This window comes from Oncorhynchus masou, chromosome 3 (assembly GCF_036934945.1).
Source record: "Oncorhynchus masou masou isolate Uvic2021 chromosome 3, UVic_Omas_1.1, whole genome shotgun sequence".
NCBI lineage: Eukaryota > Metazoa > Chordata > Actinopteri > Salmoniformes > Salmonidae > Oncorhynchus > Oncorhynchus masou.
Genome location: NC_088214.1, coordinates 24,134,122 through 24,155,821, shown reverse-complemented (window position 1 = coordinate 24,155,821; position 21,700 = coordinate 24,134,122). Strand labels below are relative to the sequence as shown.

Sequence of the window (21,700 nt, the reverse complement as noted above, 5' to 3'; positions counted from 1 at the left end):
AAATTGATTCCATACATCGTTTGACTTATTTCTATGACCTGTAATGGAACTTTTTTGTCTGGACAAAGTGCTCGTGCCTCATGAAGATGGATTACTGGGTTGAACATGCTAACAACAAGTGGCTATTTGGACATAAATGATGGACTTTATGGAAGTTTATGGAACAAATCAGTCATTTATTGTAATACTGGGATTCCTGGGAGTGCATTATGATGAAGATCATCAAAGGTAAGTGAATATTTATAGTGTTATTTCTAACTTCTGTTGACTCCAACATGGCAGATATTTCTTTGGCTGGATTGGGCTCTGAGCGCCGTTCTCAGATTATGCTTTTTCCGTAAAGTGAAAAAAATAAAAAATCTGACACAGTGGTTGCATTAAGGGGAAGTATATGTTTAATTCTGTGAATAACACTTGTATCTTTTATCAATGTTTATAATTTGTATTTCGGCAAAATCACTGGATGTTTTGGAATCAAAACATTACTGCATGTAACGCGCCAATGTAAACTGAGATTTTTGTATATAAATATGCACATTATCGAACAAGACATACATGTATTGTCTAACATGATGTCCTATGAGTGTCATATGATGAAGATCATCAAAGGTTAGTGATTAAATGTATCTATATTTCTGCTTTTTGTGACTCCTATCTTTGACTGGAAAAATGGCTGTGTGTTTTTTTGACTTGGTGGTGACCTAACATAATCATAAATTGTGCTTTCGCTGTAAAGCCTCTTTGAAATCGGACACGGTGGGTAGATTAACAAGAAGTTTCTTTCATTTGCTGTATTGGACTTGTTAATGTGTGAAAGTTACATATTTCTAAAAAATCTTTTTGAATTTCGCGCACTGCCTTTTCAGCGGAATGTTGTCGAGGGGTTCCGCTAGCAGAACGCCTGCCCTAGAAAGATTAAACAGTTTTGAACTGTTAATGAAGGAGAAGTAAGAGAGAAAGAGAGAGATTTCGTATGTATTTTTTTACTTTCACTTAGATAGCGAATGCAGCTAGATAGTTTAGCCTACTCAAACACCCACCTCAAACAGAGAGGGATGCTATGTTAGCTAGCTGACATTCCAACACTGGAACTCTTCAAGTCAAGGTAAGCTTTTTGTTTTATACATTTGTTGCCACCGGGCCAGCCGGTGTAACTGCTAAACTGCTTGCTGACTGTACACTGTACTTCATGATTTTACTATAGTTTACTAACGTGTTAATTCTAGAAGCTATGTTGCCTTGCTATGATGTTAGCTAATATGTTGACCACAATATATGCTTTCTGTAGCAGTTAGCAGTTATGATATGAAGGTATGGTATGGAAATGTTTTATCGCCTGGTTACAGACAACTGATGTGTTGTGCACTGAAGTCCACAAGCGAAGGGAAAAGGTGAGAGAGTGCATAGACGCGAGAAGGGATTCTACAACAAGCAAAATAAGCATGCTGTTTGTATGTGGCTGTATGAAAGTGAACTGTGTTTGCCTGTGATCATTGGTGTATTCATTCCGCCGTTTCTTAAATAGAAGCAAAACGAACGAAACGGGGATAATCATACCTGAATTTGTCCAAACGAAACTCTTGTTTGCAACTGCTGGACTAATGATTAACACTCTAGATCAGATATATGCAGGCAAGAGTGTGTAAGGCGGTATTGAATGTGTAATGTCACCCATCACCATCTTTTAGGCCGCGGTAATGAGATGACCAGAAATTAAGATCAGCTGTGCGGGTGAATTTAGCACATATTGATGCTTTAACGAGACATCAACTGGTGATAATCTAGTACCAACAATGTAGGTCCCTTGTTATTTGATTATATTCCAATAAGCTACATTCTGTAGGCTACCCGTTAGCCTATCTATAGTCACATAATAAAAGGTGTGAAAACCATTAACAGTTTTGTGTTTTCCTACTGTATAACGATAAACTTTCCTCCCATGTGGATACTAGCCCACGTTTTACTGTTCAGCTATGTATACTTTGTCAATTTAGTTATGGTCTTTGGTGTAGAGTGAAAGCCTGTATTGTGTGGCTTTAATATTTAATTTCATAAAGCTGTCAAGATGTTTATGCGTTTGAGCCAATCCAAAGACGATTTCGTTGAGCTTAGACACTTTTCTAATGATCAGACCATTCGTTTTACTTGTTAAAAACATTTTAAAAAGTGCAATTAACTTGTGGGCCTAATGCAGGCTCAGGTTGGTCACTAGATCGCTCAGCACTGGGCACAAACACATGACTCCACTGCACTATGGCAGGTTACAATGCAAGCTCTAAGATACACAGGCGCGTTGTTTTAAACTATTTAGTTTTAAGCCTTCCCAAAACCATAGCCATAACCTTAACCACTCGGAATGAATGCCTAAACCGTTGAGTTGTTTCTGTTTTAGCCCAGTAACCATGCAGAATGAACCCAGTAACCACGAGGAATGAATGCATAAACCGTTGAGTTGTTTCTGTTTTAGCCCAGTAACCATGCAGAATGAACCCAGTAACCACGAGGAATGAATGCGTCAAAAATATACATTAATTCATGAGTCAAAGGGCTGTAGCATACAAGCACTGAGGTAACCAATAATTGATTCTGCCTATACCTTGCCTTCAACATGTAATAAATCAAAAAAATGATTTCAACGAATGAAAAATACATTTACCCCCTACAAATACAATCCACATTAGAATTCACTGTGAAGCCTGCAAGTAGCCTACATAAGGTACAGTACAGGTGTGTACCCGGGTCTTCCACGGTAGAGACCAACATTTTACACCGTTGGACCAGGAGGAAATTCTCCTACTGCAGGATTATGATTTCCTCCTATGACGAAATGGGTCAAATTAAGATTCGACATCTAGTTTATGAAACTACATAAGCTAGATGCTAACGTATGCATACTGTAACAACAGCAAAAAAATGCATAATATCACAGAAACGCCGCAGAAAGAGAAAGGGGAGAGTGTTGTAATTGACTTTTCTCCAAGCCAGCATGGTAGTTACAGAATGTAGCATATTGGATAAGGATTGTGATTGATTGTGTGAGTCTTCCATAGCGATTCGTTTGATTAAATGTAACCACAGGATCCTCTTCCAACTCCTAATGAAGCAGCAATTTGAAAACTGGGAAAGGAGGAGAGTGAGCCAGACAGCCTATAGCTAGCTCCACACACACTGTCTCCGTGACGACCACATCACACTGTCTCCGTGACGACCACATCACTGTATTGAGCTACTCTAACAGAGTAGTCCTCCAACCGCCCCAACTACAGCAATATGTAAATCATGACTGCCTCACAGTTGTCGTAGAACATGTTCTTCTAATCCTAGGTTACTGTAAATATGATGTTCACACCCTTAGTTAATTCGCCGTCATTGTGGATATGAGTAAAAGAGAAAGCTATTATATGGTACTGTCACATTGTCTGTTTTTTTCAGTTTTTAAATCTATTACCAGAAATTAAACAAATTATTTGCACAAAAAGTCTAATTTCACCCAAAATGTAGTATTACTGCTCAACCCGTTGGAACAGCGTGAGTTAACAGTAACATGGAAATGTACTGTATAATTATGTGGAATAAATCTCTGAAGGGAAAACATACATTTCCCCTTGCATCGGAATAACATAGTTAGAATTAATATGTATGCCAATATTGTATAAGAGGGAGATGTTTAAGAATTGGGTTGGTTATTATAATAATCACTTAGTTTCATTATAGATGTTGGTAATATTTCGACCAATACGTTTGTTACTTTTTTATTTATTACACCCACTTACAGTATAAACACACTACTTTTTAAAAATGTAAACACAAATCCATAACTTTCACCAACACCTCTGCACTGGAAATGTAGCCAGATAGAGTAGGTTTTGACTAATAACCAAACTTGTCCAATCAGAAGCCTGGGTTGTAGGAGTCACCTTTGGTGACCCTGAGAGCCCCTGGACAGGTGGGCGGTCAGCCCCTGTGGTCCCTGAGCAGGGTCCGTTTTGGCAGCGCCCGGGCATGATGAGCAGCTGGGTCACAAACACTAAGCACATTAATATCTTCTTAATGATAATAATCATTATGGTATAAGCACCTTCCCAAAAGTGGGCCGGATTGTGGGAAGTGCCAGGTTAGCATCATTGTCGTCTTTAAGGTAAAAAAATTAGATGAAATAATGAGCAGTATATCTCACAGCACAGACACCATGATAATGACAGCCAACACTAATGGACTTAAGTGATAATGCGATTTTTTTTAAAGAACATAGTCTCGGAAAAACGCTTGACACCTATAATCAACATTTATCACGGTATATGAACAACAGACACATGGAATATATTACACCATGACGGAGTGCCAACCAACCACAGCCTACATTTTGTCTACCAACTAGAATAACACATTTTCTCTCCAAACCACTCCATTTCAGTGTTGTTTATTCACCACACTAGACTTTGTGGGACCACTCAACCACAGTACTGTCTTCCAGGCTTCCCAATCCATGAAGCTACCACATCCTCACAGTCTTTCCCATATACCCTCCATCCACCTCATTTAATATAACTGTCACTGTTCACCTATCATAGGCTATTATCTGTCTCATTCACGTTCATTATTGAAGCTAATGATCTGTTGTCCTCTCTGTTCCCCATTGAAGGAGGACTACATTAAAAGTCTCTTACTAACTTAATTAGTAATTATAAACGTTAAAGATTAATCAGAGGGAGAGTGGCTTAAGGTTTGCGTCTCCAGTGGGACAAATGGAAAGACAAAGGGCTGCATCGCCACAATGTTCACTCTGAACCTTTACGGAACGAAAAGAGAACATTCTACCACTAACGCCCAACTAATACCTTTCTATGTCTGAGGTGAATGTATTGTCTTTCAAAAAATCTGCAGAGAAAATGTGTCAATTAAAAATGTTAATGCAACAAAAACTATTCCCGATAAATTATATTACATTTTTAGAACAAACCCATACATCTAAGCTCATGAACCAAAAAACACTGAATTTTGTCCAGTATTTTGCTTTCTTTTACTGTTGATTAGGCAAAACCACTTTACAGTACGCTCCAGCATTCTTTTCATGCTCATCATCTACTGTGGCGGGGATAATGTTGTAACGAAATGCAACGTACAATAACGGTAACAGATGATGCATGCAGGACACACATTATCCTCCACATAACACACATTCTCCAACAACATAACTCACATTATCCTCCACATAACAAGACTAAAGTGGATCCTCTCAATTAAAACCCGTGATACAGACTAGATCTGCGCCACACCGACAATTCCACCTCAGCAGAGTCGAGGAACTGTATTAACACTGATACATCAACATTAATGCTTAATATGTACTGTAGCTTTCATCCTGGGAGTTCCTGTGGGAGTAATACTGTATGTACTGCAGCTTTCATCCTGGGAGTTCCTGTGGGAGTTCCATTAATGAGAAAGGAATCGCCCAGGACCATCTCCTCTCCCAGTGTTCCGGAGTGTGTTGACGATGGAGCCAGAGGGGGCTGCAGTCACGGAATGGAACAGGGAAAACAAGCAGTAACTTTCTAAGATGAGGACGGGAAGAGTTGTGGAGAGGTGGAGGGATAAACTGCAGATCTGTTTTCTCCTCATCTTGTTAAGGTTAAGAGGTCAAGTGAGGAGAGTCTACTGTAAGAAATTGTACACATATCTATTTATTGATCTAAAGGGGACATTGTAATTGTTTTTAGCCTATAGTACAATTCGGAGTACAGTAAACTAAAAGCTAAAGAAATGTTACACTGAGACAAACAACAGGAATAACACACTGTGGGAATGGGAGGGGTCTACTTTTTACTGAGCATTTTCCTCTAACAAATGACTGGTGTCCATTGTCATGTGTCTGCCCCGTCTCCTTGAGAGGAGAAATGGCAGTGCTGCTATCACACGGGACGGGACGGGGGGCTGGCCGGTGTCTCACAGCACCTGAAACCTATTAGAGAGTGCTTTAGAACATTCCACAGGGTTCCTCCACTCCGCTTCACATTGGCCAGAGGGCATCATAAAGGTCTTCACTGAGAGGGTTGCTCACTAAATCAGATGCCCGGTAGTTTTTTCGTCCGCAGACCCAGTGTATTGTACAGCCGGGACAGGCAAGTTGAAACAACAATACAACCACCACTGCGTGAGAGAGAAGGGATAGAGGCTTCTAAAATGTCCAACAAAAGTCAAGACGATCTGGCTCTTGTTGTTGGTGTTCAAGTCGGGCAATACAGCATGGCAAAGGGAAATATGACTACTAGAGCAGTGTAAGGGCCCCAGAAGAGTGTGTCCTCAGTCCTCAGCTGTACTCTCTGTTCACCCACAACTGTGTGGCTTTACACGACACCAACTCCATCATCAAGTTTACTCGTGACACCACGGTTCTAGGCCTGATAACCAACAACGACAAGTCAGCTATGGAGGAGGTAAGTGAACTGGCATTGTGGTGTCATGACAACAACCTCTCCCTCAACGTCAACAAGACAAATGAGTTGATTGTTTACATCAGGATGTAGAGGAGGGAGCGTGCCCTGATCCACATAAACAAGACTGCAGTAGAGAGAGGCACGAGTTTTTAAGTTCCTCGTCCACATCACCAAGGACTTTTCATGGACCAACAACACCACCACTCTTGTCAAGAGGCAGCTGAAGAAATGTAGCATGCCACCCCAGATCCTCTCCAGATACTACTGCTGCACCATCGAGAGCGTCCGGACTAGTTGCATTATGGTCTGGAACGGAAATTGTGCACTACCGCAACGGCCCTCCAGCGGGTGGTGAAGACGGTCCAGTACATCACTTGGATCGTGCTACCACCCATCCAGAACATCTACTCAAAACGGTGCCTGAGCACGCAGCATCATCAAGGACCCCACACACCCCAGCCACGAGCTGTTCTCTCCCTTACTGTTGGGCAGACGCTATTAAAAGATGAGGTCTGATACTAACAGGCTCAGAGACAGTTTCTATCTACAGGCCATCAGACTGATTAACACTTGAACGGGACTGACCACCTGCTCTGATTCTCCGCACCTTAGCAAACAGGCACTCACTCATGCACACACCCACACAGACATACACACACAAATATACGTTCATGCGACACACACATCACAACTTCTGCTACCGGACTCTTATTACACTGCTCAGTTCATACACTGCCACCAAGCCCCTCCTTCCCCAATACACGTATAAATATTGGATTGTATATTGAGCCTTCCTGTATTATATTTATGCTAAAATGTTTATTATATTCTACTGCCATTTACTTATTGTTTGTATTCTTATTTTTTACTATTTCGTATTGCTGTTGTCCAGAAGGAACCTGCAAGTAAAGCATTTTGTTGGAGGATGTATACCATGTGCGTATCCCTTACATATGACTAATGAAACTTGAAACTAAGGACAGCGTGAAGAGCTCTTCTGAAAATATAAAAATGAAATACAAAAAAGGAGGTCTTTATCAAAATATAGCTAAAATGTCAAGAATGACTTTAATCTGACAACATACTCCAACAGATCATGTTTGTGTTCAATACTTTGCCATCTGGACTCATAATAGCCAGACCCCAATAGTGCACTCACACTAAGAAACAAGCACACAGAACCCAATGCCAATTTTACCACGCTAGCTAGCTCTATCTATGTACACACCACTGTCCCTGTGTTTAGCTGCAGCACCAAGGTCCATCTCTGTGCTCTGCTCTGCATTGGCTGGCTCTCTGTCTGTCCAAGCCTCAGTGTTATGCTCGGTGGGTTTAGCTCGGTGGGTGTCTGTGGCCTCTCCTCTGGCCGCCCGTGTCCATTTGCTCTGCGGGTATGGCAGGCCCGAGCTGACAGATGGCAGCCCCTCTCCTCCACTCCCGTTCTGCTCCTGCTCCGGAGTAACACAGTAACTGGTTTTTCCTCCAACGTTGACCTTGCTGCAGCCAGCCAGCGATCCAGGCTGGCACTCCGCCTGTCGAACAGGAGGGTAATGAAGTCCAGTGCAGCTCACATGATTATTAAGGCTTTGGCGCTGGGGGGCCTTTTGAGGGGCTCACGCTCTACCCCCCTCACCTCTCTTCTCCCCTCCCTTTTCCTCCCATGTCTGTCGTTCACACACCAAGCGTTGATGAGAACAGTCAATCGTTACACAGCACTTTGGAAACACCAATTGTGCGCCATTAAGAGTGTTCCAATCCTTGGGTACATCTCTTTAGCAGTTTGTTGTTGGTTCGTAGCCACAGAATCTGCTTATGATAAGTTATGCCACTGGAATGCCTTTTCTTTATTGCTTTTAAGTAGAAGAGTTATATCGCACCCGGATGTACTGCTGTAATTCCTCCCAGCTGACACCAACACGGAAGGACTATGTTAGGACTAAAGTTTCATCAGATGAAGCTACTGTATATAGGTGACAACTTCTAAAGCCAGACCACACCGCCACGTCAGTCTATCACACCACACCGCCATGTCAGTCTATCACACCACACCGCCACGTCAGTCTATCACACAACCACACCGCGTCAGTCTGCCACGCCACGTCAGTCTACCACACCACACCGCCACGTCAGTCTATCACACCACACCGCCACGTCAGTCTATCACACCACCACGCCACATCAGTCTATCACACCACCACGCCACGTCAGTCTATCACACAACCACACCGCGTCAGTCTGCCACGCCACGTCAGTCTACCACACCACACCACCACACCACGTCAGGCTACCACATCACACCGTCATGCCACGTCAGTCTACCACATCACACTGTCATGCCACGTCAGTCTACCACACCACAACACACCGTCACGCCACGTCAGTCTACCACACCACACCGCCACGCCACGTCAGTCTATCACACAACCACGCCGCGTCAGTCTGCCACGCCACGTCAGTCTACCACACCACACCGCCACACCACGTCAGTCTACCACACCACACCGCCATGCCACGTCAGTCTACCACACCACACCGTCATGCCACGTCAGTCTACCACACCACACCGCCACGCCACGTCAGTCTACCACACCACACCGCCACGCCACGTCAGTCTACCACACCACACCGCCACGCCACGTCAGTCTATCACACCACCACGCCGCGTCAGTCTGCCACACCACGTCAGTCTACCACACCACACCGTCATGCCACGTCAGTCTACCACACCACAACACACCGCCACGCCACGTCAGTCTAACACACCACACCGCCACGCCACGTCAGTCTACCACACCACACCGCCACGTCAGTCTACCACACCACACCGCCACGCCACGTCAGTCTACCACACCACACCACCACGCCACGTCAGTCTACCACACCGCCACGCCACGTCAGGCTACCACACCACCATGCCACGTCAGTCTACCACACCACACCGCCACGCCACGTCAGTCTACCACACCACACCGCCACGCCACGTCAGTCTACCACACCACACCGCCACGCCACGTCAGTCTACCACACCGCCACGCCACGTCAGTCTACCACACCGCCACGCCACGTCAGTCTACCACACCACACCGCCACGCCACGTCAGTCTACCACACCGCCACGCCACGTCAGTCTACCACACCGCCACACCACGTCAGTCTACCACACCATACCGCCATGCCACGTCAGTCTACCACACCACACCGCCACACCACGTCATGTCTACCACAACACCATGCTAGCCCTGTAATTCTCCCCAGGGCAGAGGGAGGCATCTCTCTCCAGTCACACTCAGAGTCTGGGTCACACAATGAGAGGTCGTTCTGCGATTTGAGAGGTGTGGGTTGCAGCATTGACCTTTACTAAGGCAGAGTTGTCTGTTTGCACTGCTCCCATAAGCCACCTCCCCGTCTGACTGCTTAGCAACCCCCTCGGACCGGGGCGTGCCGCGGTGCGCATGCTCCATTGGCCTCCGTGACATCTAGGAACCTCCGGGGAGGGACAGGAATGGAGAGGTTCATTCTGATCATCCAGTATTTATAGGCCAATTCAGAACAAGGGTTGGCATTAACACTCTAAAGGAGACATCCCTCCTGTATATCAATAAAACATAGAAGAGCCAGGACTGGAGCACAGGAAGGATGGATGAGCCTTCTACCTCAAGCTCATTCCAGGACTGTAGAGAAACCAAGCAGTCTGACATGGTAGCTGAGCTAGAGCTACAACAGACACATTTGTCAATAGGTAGAGTACTACAACAGTATCTCCTCAAAAGGATTTGGCAAAATAAAATCACCATGGTGACATGACATCAGACTACCAATCACAACAGAGTCCAGACATTGTTCACTCAAACCTTGTGCAAACACACCGTATGAACTGTGGGAGCATCACATATTTTCTCACGTTGACCTAGTCTGTGAGGTTTGGGGAAATATCAAGAAAATCTCTATATAAGGACCATATCAGACTGAGCTTGTCTGGCCTAGCAACAGACCATCATAACAGAAATATCTTTCCAAGAAGAGTACATTCACCGCAATGCTGTAAAAGAACTTAAACTTTTTTTTTTAAGGAAGAAGCTATAATCCAGTCAGGTAAAAACTGTGCAATTGAATGTGTCGAAACTACAGATAGTATTTTTCTTTGCAGCTCTGTTTCTCTATTCTCCTCATGGACTCCACATTAGTCAGGCAGAGAGGTATAATGTAACGGGAAGGAAGGTGAGCGTAATTGCATATTAGCAGCAGCACACTCGACTGCGCGGGAGGTGACTGCGCTAACGAATCGAGAGGAGTTATTATTAATCACCAATTAATACAAATCAGGCTAGAAATCGCACTCAGTCTACAGTACGCATGGCTTCCTTTTGTTTCCAATGGCTGATCTGGGCTGGTCAGAGTGAGGCTGGTCTGTTCTCTTATTTATTTCATAACATTGATCGAGTTCCTGTTGCTGTGGTATATGTTGTGTTGACTATTGGGTTTTAGAGTCTGATCCAACCCCCTAGGATTGAAATGAGAAGCCTGTTCCACTATGTTAGTTAACAGATTACATGTGTATGTGCTTTATGAATGAGATTAATTCATTGTAGAGCACAGGTTATTGTTATACTGTCTGGTGGTAATAACAAGAAAACACTAAAAACCATCCTATTTCTTTACGCAACACGAAAAGAAATGTCCTTTAATGGAGTAGTGAGTGAGTGTGTTGCCACTAGTAAAGAGAATGACAGAGACAGCCTAATCAACACACCATTGTCCAAACTGCTCCAGGGACCCACAACCAGGAGTAAAGGGATCATTTGAAGCCCTTTAGAAGGCAATGAAACAAGCCTTTTAGCCTCAACTACAGCTATACTTCTCTATTTACTCTATCATCACTAAAACCCAAACACAGTAAGGGTTGCCAGATTGGTGGATCATATAAAAAACTAAACAACAAGCCTTTTAGCCTCTGAAAACAGCTATTCTTCCTGCTTTACTACATCACTAAAAGCCAAACACAGTTAGGGTTGCCAGATTGGTGGTTATTATGAAAAACGGTGTCAGAGAGTCAGGGAGGGAGAGACAACAGAGACAGAGGTTGAATTTGGAGGAGGGCTAGAGGCCTCATGCTCCTCACCCTCCTCTCTCCAGCTCTATAACGGCCCACAGTGACCTGCTTCACACAGAGCGGCCAGCTGTACACCAAATGTGCCTTTCCCTCTCCGCCCCGAACCTCGTACCCTACTCCTCCTGTGCCCCCCACCCCCCTCCACCCCCCCGCCCAAGCTGACCAGGCCACTGGCTCCGCTCTGTGAGAGGGAGGAGGCTCCTCCCTGAATTGGCTGCAGGCTCAGCGTTGTCCTGTCACCAGCCCAAAAAACGGTAGAGGTGACCCCAAAACCACTTTCTGGAATGTCCTACCCTGCTGCCTAGGGTTTGTTTGTTTATGATTGTCCTTCTGAGCCTTGCCACCTTGGCTGGAGTAGCTTGGACTGGACTAGTATAAAAATATAGGATCAGAGTGGACACCAAAATTGTGAAAATGTGAGACACTTCTTCACCTTTTAAGCACCACGCTCACTGCCCATGCTTTTAAAAGGTGTCATTGGTCACTGAAATCCACAGAGGGATATTTGAGACAGTAGGATAAATGGGTCAAAAGTCACCCCCCCCCCATGAGTTCACGGTGAGGTCAAAGTGAAGGGCTGTGGAGAGGTTATGTCCCGTTGGTTTAAACCCAACAGGCTTAACTGACATATGAAGGAGCTTCAAAGGCAAACAGTGCAAAACAAACAATAACTTGAGCAAACAAACAACCCATCTAGAGCAGGGATGGGCAATTTTGATGGTGGTGGGGCCCAAGAAAAATCTTAACTCATCATGAAGGGCCGCGGTGTCTCGCAGGTCTGCATACCCACATCCATACACACACGTAGTCAGAGCTGGCTCTAGCCTTTTGGGGGGCCTGAGCAACACATTTTATCGTCCCCTTGACAGCAGAGAGAAAACATTTTTTTAACTGCGGGCCTACAAAAGGGGGGTCACGAGCTGACCGCCAGTTACCCATCCTTAATCTAGAGTGCTTGTCTCATTCAACCCAAACAGATGATGATTGACACAAATGTGTTGTATCTGTGTGGAGAATGAAGAATTCAGAATGCCTTAATCAACATCCTGCACAAAGAAAGATACAAATGAGGGAATTGATAGTCGACAACCACAACAACTAAAAGCAGTATAAATCTGTATGTCGGGCACCCTCAATTCTGTAAGTGCACCATGCCAAAAAAACTGTAAACCAAAGAGTGGCCAGCTGTCTTCTGGCCTGCTATTAAATTGCTCCTTGGATGGTGGCAATATAATTTTTTTCTCTATAGGAGTATCACACCAGGTCCCCAAACAGAGCGACCAGCTGTACAGCAAATGTGTACTGATCCATCTGGGCCCTAGCAGGTTGCAGCCTCCATCTTAAGACACTTGGGTCTGTTTCCAGCGCTTGGCCAGAGCTGGTCTAGCCTGGTTAAACCAGACTGAACACAGAGGCAACATTGTGAACACAGTCTTGAGTCTGGTTCAACCAGGCTAGGGCTGGTATGCAGTGTACTGTCCTCCTTCATTCACACCCATAGCCACCTCCCTCCTTCCCTCCCTCCCTTCCACTTCCAAATGATCATGCTAAATGTTGAGAAGCAATGCACGAGAGCTGTGCTTTCTGTCGTCATGCGAGCATAATATCCATGCATCAAAATGTGCTGGCAGACGTACAAACAAGGCCACAAGCTAGCTCTTTGGTTAGGAAAGCGGGGAAGGGGAGACAAAGTGCACTTGGTTTACAGTCAGAGATGATTGTATTACAAAGACAGACAGCTGAGATGGACTTCTGTTGTTCCATACACTTAGCGACAGCGTTATGTCACGCCACATCACTATATATAGTTATCAGTGTGAAGCAAAACCAGTGGGGAGTGGGGTAGGAGTGGAGCAGGGCATGGGTGGAAAATAACACCCCTATGAATCCAGCTCCTGCTCCATTACCTAGGCTAATAACGCTGAGAGCTGAGCAGAGATGACCCGAGCCCCGTTTCCCCTCTCTAGTGCAGATGGCCATTAAAGTGAGAAAGTGTCCCTTTTTTCAGGGAGAAAGAGATGGTATTTAGAGCTTTTTCCAAATGAGGGTATTTCAGTTTTTTGGAGGGGGAATGAGGGTATTTCAGCTAAATTGGGTTTGTGGTAATTACAGCCTGCTCCAGGTTTAACCCTCCCATTGTCGGAGAGGTAAAGCAGAAAGAGAAATGCCTCAGCATATAAAACCAACCAATGTCAACTCTGAACAATGTTTGTGTGATAACATAACTATAGGCAAATAACAAATAATTACAAAACAATTACAATGACTTTTTATCGATTATATCTATTTCTCTTTAATCTATTTGAAGTATATACTTTCTTTAACAAAATGCATTCGATCAATCAATAATTGATTTTGATCCATTGCACATGTGTATTTATTCCAAATAAAGTCATTTCAGATTTGGTTTTCTGAAACTGTTTGGATTCTAACATTATGGGGGAATAGCATGCCTGTCTGTGTGGCTGAAAGACTTAATGTAACCAGTAGGGGGAGGTGTTTTGAGAGGACTAGCGCTCGCATGGTGATGTATTCGGCACCCCCAGTAAAGTGTAGAGAGAGCAGATCAGATGAATACAAACCAACCACACACATAGCTACACACTTTCTCTCTCACACACACACACACACACACACACACACACACACACACACACACACACACACACACACACACACACACACACACACACACACACACACACACACACACACACACACACACACACACACACACACACACACAGCTCAAAATCAGAAATCACATGCCTGTGATTGTTTATGCACAAACAGTGTGTTCCTGATAGAATTGCCCAGCGGTCCTTATAGAATTGCCCACCGTGTTTAAATTCACCTGCGCCTAGGAGCGCGTCCCAAACAGAGAGGCGGGTTGGTTCCAGATCAATGAGTCTCTCTCCCACTGAAGACAACAGATAATGCAGTGTAATGAAAGAGACGCCAAACGAGTTGAATAAATGAATGAATAAAGGAAGGTGAGACTGGAATTCAGACGCCTACTTACTGCAGGCAAGAAAGAAAGAAGCCTGGGTAGTGAATTGTGTTTTCTCTGCAAATGATTCTACCTGCATACAAATGAAAGCCAAAAGTAAAGACATTTGAGAATTATAGAACAGGAGAGGGTATGCTCTTTGTGGTTTCATTGAGCATTCAGAATATTAATGTGTTGAATAACATTTGAATAAAGGGTTTTTATCTCGATTCTTGTTCGATGAACTTAGTCTACATGCATGAAATTGTACTACATTGTTGTTTTCATACATTTCATACAGGATCAGGCATTTCAGAATTGACAGACAAGAATGTCTGAAAATCAAAAGCAGGCTCACACAATGTTCATGCTTGTGCATCCCAGAGGCTTTCATCACATATTCACAAGGTATAAAAATAGAAGATTTTATATTCTATAGTTATGCTTACAGTAATTATTTTTGTTACAACAAAGGGTGTATTTAGTACTGCAATCTGGGGAGAGTGTGAAAGATTTAAAGCCAAATATGAAACAATATGCTCTGGATAAGAGCGTCTGCAAAATGAACAAAATGGAGTGTAAATGGAATATCTTCGGGAAATATGTTGAATAATTAACAATATATCAACAGATATTCCTTTGTATGACTACATTAGACAGTACCTCAAAACAAGTGACCATAAACATGGAGAGAAATATGAAATGAGTCACCTCTCCTACCTAGCATGTGATTGGCCACGTGGACCTGGATGTCCCATTCGCTGTAGAAGACCATCTGACACTTGATGCACTGGTAGGTCTTCTTCTGAGCAAGAGACCAGGAGGAAAAGACAACACAAGGACACAGGGTTTTATACTATGTCAATGTCACATTCTTACTGAGCACTCTGAGTAGTTCTGAGCAGTTCTGAAACTAATTTGTATACTCTGTGATTAATTAACAAGCTCACTGGACAACCAAAAAACTCTGGTACTTTTCTAATTTTATAAGATATGTTTTATCATACAGGGGCGGTTTCCCTGACACAGATGAAGCCTAGTCCAGGAATAAAAAGCATGGTCAATAAAGAATCTCCATTAAAATAGCTTTTTAGTGTAGGACTAGTTTGAATCTCTCTCAGGGAAACCGGCACCTTTTGTTTATTTACATTGTATTAAAGTCCCTTACCTCCTCAGTCTGTGAGGGGCTTGCCCTGGGCATGGGGGAGATCTGTGGGGTCCTGAGCTGTCCGCTGTTGCAGTCCCCTCCCTGCTCCCTGTGCACCGTCTGGGCGTGGTTCTGCAGCTCCGCCTCTGACTCAAACTTCACATTGCAGCTGGTACATCGAGTCTTGGCGGCGCTTGAGGAGATAGAGGAGGAGGACGATGACGATGAATGGGCCAGCTTGCCTTTCCCCTCCCCGGGGCTGAGACTCTCCATATGAGCGGTCCATGCTGCTGCAGGCATGGCTGGGGTTGTGGCTCCTCCCCCTCCCTGCTGCTGCCTGCCTCCGTTCATTACCTTGGGGCTGGAGCTCTTTGAGCCTGCGGCACTGACACACTCGGCACACAGCCCGTACGGCAGCCCGTTGATGTCTAGCTTCACCAGGTCAGATTTGGACCGGAACTCCTTCAGGCACGAGGCACACTTGAAGAGCTTCTGGTTTACTTGGTGGTGTTGTTGGTGATGATGGTGGTTGTGGGAAGCCAGATTGGTGGTGCGGCCGATGGGGTGGTTGGTGGACATTGTGCCAGTCTTCTGCATGTGGAAGGTGCCGTGAATCTTGAGCTCTAGGGTGGAGGTGACGGTCTGCATGCACACCACACAACGGAAGCCCGTCAGGGAGTTCCTCAGGTCTGGGTGCATCTGGCAGTGCTCCATGAAGTCCTCCTCGCTCTGCAGGGGCAGCTTGCAGATTCGGCAGCTGCCTGTGTCTAGGCTCTTGCTGTGGGTGACCTTGTGCTCGGTCAGTGTGAGCAGCGAGGGGAAACGCTCTCCGCAGATGGGACACATGTAATGCTTGACGGGGCCCAGGTGGGTTTGCATGTGTTCCCTCAGACCTGCCTCTGAGAAGAAGGTGCGTTGGCAAACGTTACACTTGTGGGTGCCCTTGATCATGTCTGACTTCCTCTTCGCCATGGCGCTCTCGCCCGGGCGGATGTTGTGGTCTCGGAGTTGGTGGTTGGTGAGGAGGGAGTCCATTGTGTACGATGCCCCGCAGATGTCGCACCCGAACAAGGGGTCAGCGGTATCCACCTCCTCCTCACTCCCATCATGGTTGTTTGGGGACTCCAACACGCCCCCTGATCCTGCCACCCCTACACCATGGCTGTTGGTCAACAGACCCTGTAGCTCTGCGTCGTCCTTGGTCGCTGGGTGGTGGTCCACTCCTCCGGTGGTTGATCCATTGGCGCCACAGTTCTGGGCCTTTCCCTCAAACACACAGTGCTTCTCCCTCAGGTGCTTCTCCAGAAGTACGATGGCTTGGAAGGCTTTGCTGCAGAAGCGGCAGTTATACTTCTTGCTGTGGGTGGTGATGTGGCACTGCAGCTCCACCTCCGTGCCGAAGGACTCCCCGCAGAAGATGCAGCGGTGGGCCCGGGCCTGGTTCTCCAGGTGGCTGTGCTTGACATGCAGCTGCAGGTCGGCCTCGTGCCTGAAGTCCCAGTTACATGAGGTACAGCGGTACACCTTTTTCTCGTTGCTGTGCTTGACGGCCAGGTGGAGCTGAGTGGACACCTTGGAGTCAAACACTTCCTGGCACAGGGTGCAGCGGAAGAACGCAAACGTGTGCATTTCCAGCAGGTGTTTCTGCAGGTCGTCCACTGAGGTGAACTGCTTGTCGCAGCTCTCGCAGATGTAGTAGGTAGAGGTGATGGTGAAGTGGACTGTCACATGCTTCAGCAGGGACTCCTGGTTGGGGAAGTCCTTGCTGCACTGGGGGCAGGTGAGCTGGGGCTGTATCCCGTCCAGGTGAGTTTTCAGGTGGGTCTGGAACAGGTCCAGGCTGGTGTACTTGGCCCCACACTGGTTGCAGATGAACTCGCTAATGCCACGATTGCCACGAGAGGAGGAACCATGAAGGAAAGATTGATCAATCGATATGGGTGAGGAAGGGCTGAGGGTCCGCAGAGACTTCTTTCCATTGTTGATGTAGTTCAGTGCCAGCGGAATGTTCTTGTGGTTTTCTTTGATGTGCTTGTTCAGCTTCAGAACGCTGTTGAATATTGGCGAGTTGGTGCAGTAGGAGCAGGAGTACACCTCCATGACGGGCTCCTTGGGGGTCACTGCCAGGGGGGAGTCAAAACGCAGGCTGCCCGCCTCGCAGTGGGTCTGACGGACATGCTCCTCCAGCGTGGCTTCGGTCAGGAACCCCATAAAGCACTGGGGACAGAAGAAGGCATTGCTCTCCTTGGCCACGGGGCTGGGGAAGCTGTGGGAGCAGCGGATGTGTTCTTGAAGAGCGTTGAGGTTGCTCAGCACCTCAGTGCAGAAGTTACACTGGAGCAAGGCGTCGGGCATGCTGGCCACCAGGGCGGCATGGTCCTCGGCGTTGTGCACCTGCTTTAGGTGCTCACTCAGGTTGAACAGGGAGGGCAGCAACTCCAGGCAGAACTGACAGGTGTGTGCCTGCTCAGGTTTGTCAAGGTGCATGGTCCGCAGGTGTATCTGAAGTACGGCCAGGCTATTGAACACCTGCTTGTTGCAGTAGATGCAGCTGTAGGAGATCTTAGGCTGCTTGGAGGAGCGTCCCCCGACGTCATGTGAGGTGTGCTGGGCAGCCCTCTTCCTCCTCCCCCGGGTCTTGGGCACAGGTGGGGCGGCCTCCACCATGGTGGAGCTGTCGACGGAGAGGTTGGAGTCAGGGGTGGTGCTGGAGACGGAGGTGTAGCCCACAGTGAGCAGGGAAGGGCTGTTGCTGTGGTTACTGGACTCAGGGAGTTGGTGGATGTCCATGTGGGCATAGAGGTCCTCCACGGAGAGGAAGTGCTCGGAGCAGACGGCGCAGCAGTGACCTTTGCGGTCATGGCTGTGGGCCTGGTCAATGTGGGTCAGCAGGATGCCCTCATCGCTGAAGGGCTCGTGGCAGTAGATGCACTGCAGGGCACCACACAGGCCCCCGTCCTCTGATGGAGAGCACTCAGGGTGGCACTCAGCGATGTGCCTCTGCAACTCCTCAGGGACGTCAAAGCCCTCCTCACAGCGGCTGCACTTCCTTGTCTCCTTCAGCTTCCATTCCTCCTTGGAGAATCCACTGCCTGACCCCCTGCTGCTGTCTTTGCCCCGCTCGTGTACCTGCATGTGTCCGTGGAGGGAGCTGGAGGAGAGGAAGCCCCGGCGGCACACAGGGCACTTGTGGGGCTTGTTGGAGGCGTGGGTCTTCATATGGATCTTGAGGTGGTCGCTGCGTGAGAAGGCCGAGTCGCATTCGCCACAATGATATTTCTTGTCGCCGGTGTGCAGCTTGACATGCCGGTCGCGGCTGCGCTTGTGCTTGAACAGGCGGCTGCAGAAGGTGCAACTGAAGGGGAGCTTGTCACCGTGGCTCTGCTCGTGGCGCTTGAGGAAGCTCAGACGGCTAAAGGACTTGTCACAGAACTGGCACGGGTACGGTAGGCCGGGGCCCCCTTCATCCTCGCCAAAATCATAGTCTTCGCAGTGGCCAGGGGAAGTCTGGTCTTTACTGGATGGAGATGATGCAGGCCAAGAACAGGATGGGTCATCATCGAGATCAACACCGTCTGTACATAGATACAGGTACATAGAGAGAGAGAGAGAGAGAGAGAGAGAGAGAGAGAGAGAGAGAGAGAGAGAGAGAGAGAGAGAGAGAGAGAGAGAGCGGAGGGGGGAGAGATAGGGAGAGAGAGGTAAGAGAGGTAAGAGAAAGTGGGGAACAAGAGGGAGAGGGAGAGAGAGGTGTTTTGTCAGATTGCATTAGGAACTCATTTGTCTCAGCTCTATTAAATAGTAAAGGTTGGCTGCTGTGGCATTAGTCATTATGGTAATTGCAAGGTAGCTAAGTATGAGTTTACATTCCTTTGTTACTTTGACATTGTTTCTCTTGTTACTGCATTATGCTTGCCTCTCACAGGAAACAATGCCTCATCTTAGGAGTTATCTAAAATTGTACATTTCAACCTGCTATTTAAAGTATAATTACAGGTAAGGAAAGAAAAATGAAAGTGCTTTTACCACAATTAACCTTGTATGGGGCCATGTAATGGCTTAGCCCACCGTGACTCACAATGCAAACTCTCTGACATTTAAACCCCAACACAAGGCAATGGGGAGCTTCAAGATGTCAGCCCCACATGAGGTAAATTAGGACATGTTTATTATTCTTTAGCAATTACCTGAATAGCTTCTATGAAATAATAGGCTTTAAAATGACCTTACGTCAACGGAGACAAGAAAACAAAAGTCAAAAGGGAGATTTGAAACAAAGACAGAAATGGATACACATTGTACATAAATATGCAAAAACAACACTCTTGTCTCAACCGCAAAATGAGCAACTCTTTAAGAGAAACGCGGTTTGTTCTGACCATTAATCTGTTTTAGATATTAGATTATAGAATATTGGCTGAGCAGAGTGAGTGCTGGCTAAACTGAGCCATAAGGCAGCCGGTGCTGGATAGATAAGGTGTGCCAGGGGGCACTGTGAAGGGTTAAGGTGAGGTCAGAGAGAGAATGATGGGGGAAGCGTGGGGGAGGATAAATACCTCACCCAAGGACAAGCAGGTGCAGTGAATGACCTGGGGACATCAGAACAACTGCCAATGTGCCCTCGCTTTTATCGTTATCACAATCGGCTATTCGTTGACATTCCAATGTTGCGTAACACAGCACACAGTGTGATATAAACACCAGTTTCCAGGATGTTCAAAAGTTGACGGACCACTTCTTCCCTCCACCCAATTCTAAGTGCTGTGCACTTCTTTACTTGAGTAAAACCACCTAATCTCACCCCTTCAGAAAAAATCCCGAGTCAAAAGGCCAAAACCTGCATTGGAACGGGAAAAACAAGAGGAAACTGCACAGATGTATTTTACTTATTTATTTATGGGACGGCTGGGGGAAAAGCATAAAGCCTCCATCATTCCAGAATCCAACCTTCCCCTTCACCATGTTACCATTCAGCTGACACATACTGTAAGTCTCTCTCTCCCTCTCTCTCGTTCTGTTGTTTTTGATGGGGAAAGAGATCTGCCTTTCGTCAGGATAACATACCATCACTGAGCACTTACAGGCGTCATCAGGGCCTATCTTCAGGAAACAGATGGGGTCAGAGGTTATTCCCCTGCCCCCCACAGCCCACTTTACACAAGCTCTCACTCAAGGAGCAGGCAGAAAACCAAAGCATCTACTGACTTTCTTTATCCAGTTCATCCATGTTGTTTTATTCTGCTTTGAGGGAGGATGGGTGAGTCAGTGGAATGCCCTCCCCCACAGTGTGGGAGGAACTGCGCATGCACACACACACACACACACACACACACACACACACACACACACACACACACACACACACACACACACACACACACACACACACACACACACACACACACACACACACACACACACACACACACACACACACACACACTTCCAGGGTTGGAATAGACAGCGGAGCAGAGAGGAATGACCAATGCCTTATAGTCAAGCATGTTAGCTAGGAGACGAGACCAAAACAAACACATATAACAAGATATATACAAGGCAAAATGTAATTCCACCTGTCTTAAATGATGATGGCATCGCCGGCAGACATTGCGATGCTGTCAAGGCTGCCTCCTCCCTTCTTTGTTGACTGATTTATATTATTTATATCATGTCTTTATTACATTGAGCTGCATACATTGGTTAACATACAAACCCAAGTGTGGGGAGTGGGAGTCATGAGTAAGGTACACATGTGGGCCATCATTTGAGTTGAACTGTCAGATGCTCAATTGACTTAACATGCTCCATGGTGCCACATTGTTGATTAACACAAGTGAATTGATGATATATGTACAGTATGTAGACCTTACAGCTGTGTTGACATTGGACCTGTGAGTACAGTATTCCAGGGACTTTACGGTTTGTTAATCGTACCTGTGTGACCTAATGTCTTCTGAATGATATCTACGCTGCTTTCTCTGAACTGTTGCTATTCCCACTAACACTTGACATTGTTTTGAA

The 21,700-nt window shown here is 46.3% G+C and overlaps 1 protein-coding gene across 8 annotated transcripts in view; it reads right to left on the bottom strand.

Moving 5' to 3' along the window:
- Positions 1–21,700, bottom strand: part of LOC135513143 (zinc finger protein 521-like) — a 188,855-nt gene that overhangs the window by 95,756 nt on the left and 71,399 nt on the right. For 4 of the 8 annotated variants that reach the window (XM_064935956.1, XM_064935919.1, XM_064935937.1 and 1 more), the window contains exons 4-5: positions 15,701–19,254; positions 15,253–15,337 (exon numbers count right to left, since the gene is read on the bottom strand). In XM_064935956.1, coding sequence (XP_064792028.1) covers positions 15,253–15,337; positions 15,701–18,898 — 3,283 coding nt within the window. In that variant the 5' untranslated portion in view covers positions 18,899–19,254. Of the gene's footprint in view, positions 1–15,243; positions 15,338–15,700; positions 19,255–21,700 lie in introns of all 8 variants that reach the window. The other 4 variants (XM_064935895.1, XM_064935928.1, XM_064935913.1 and 1 more) reach the window with 2 other exon arrangements.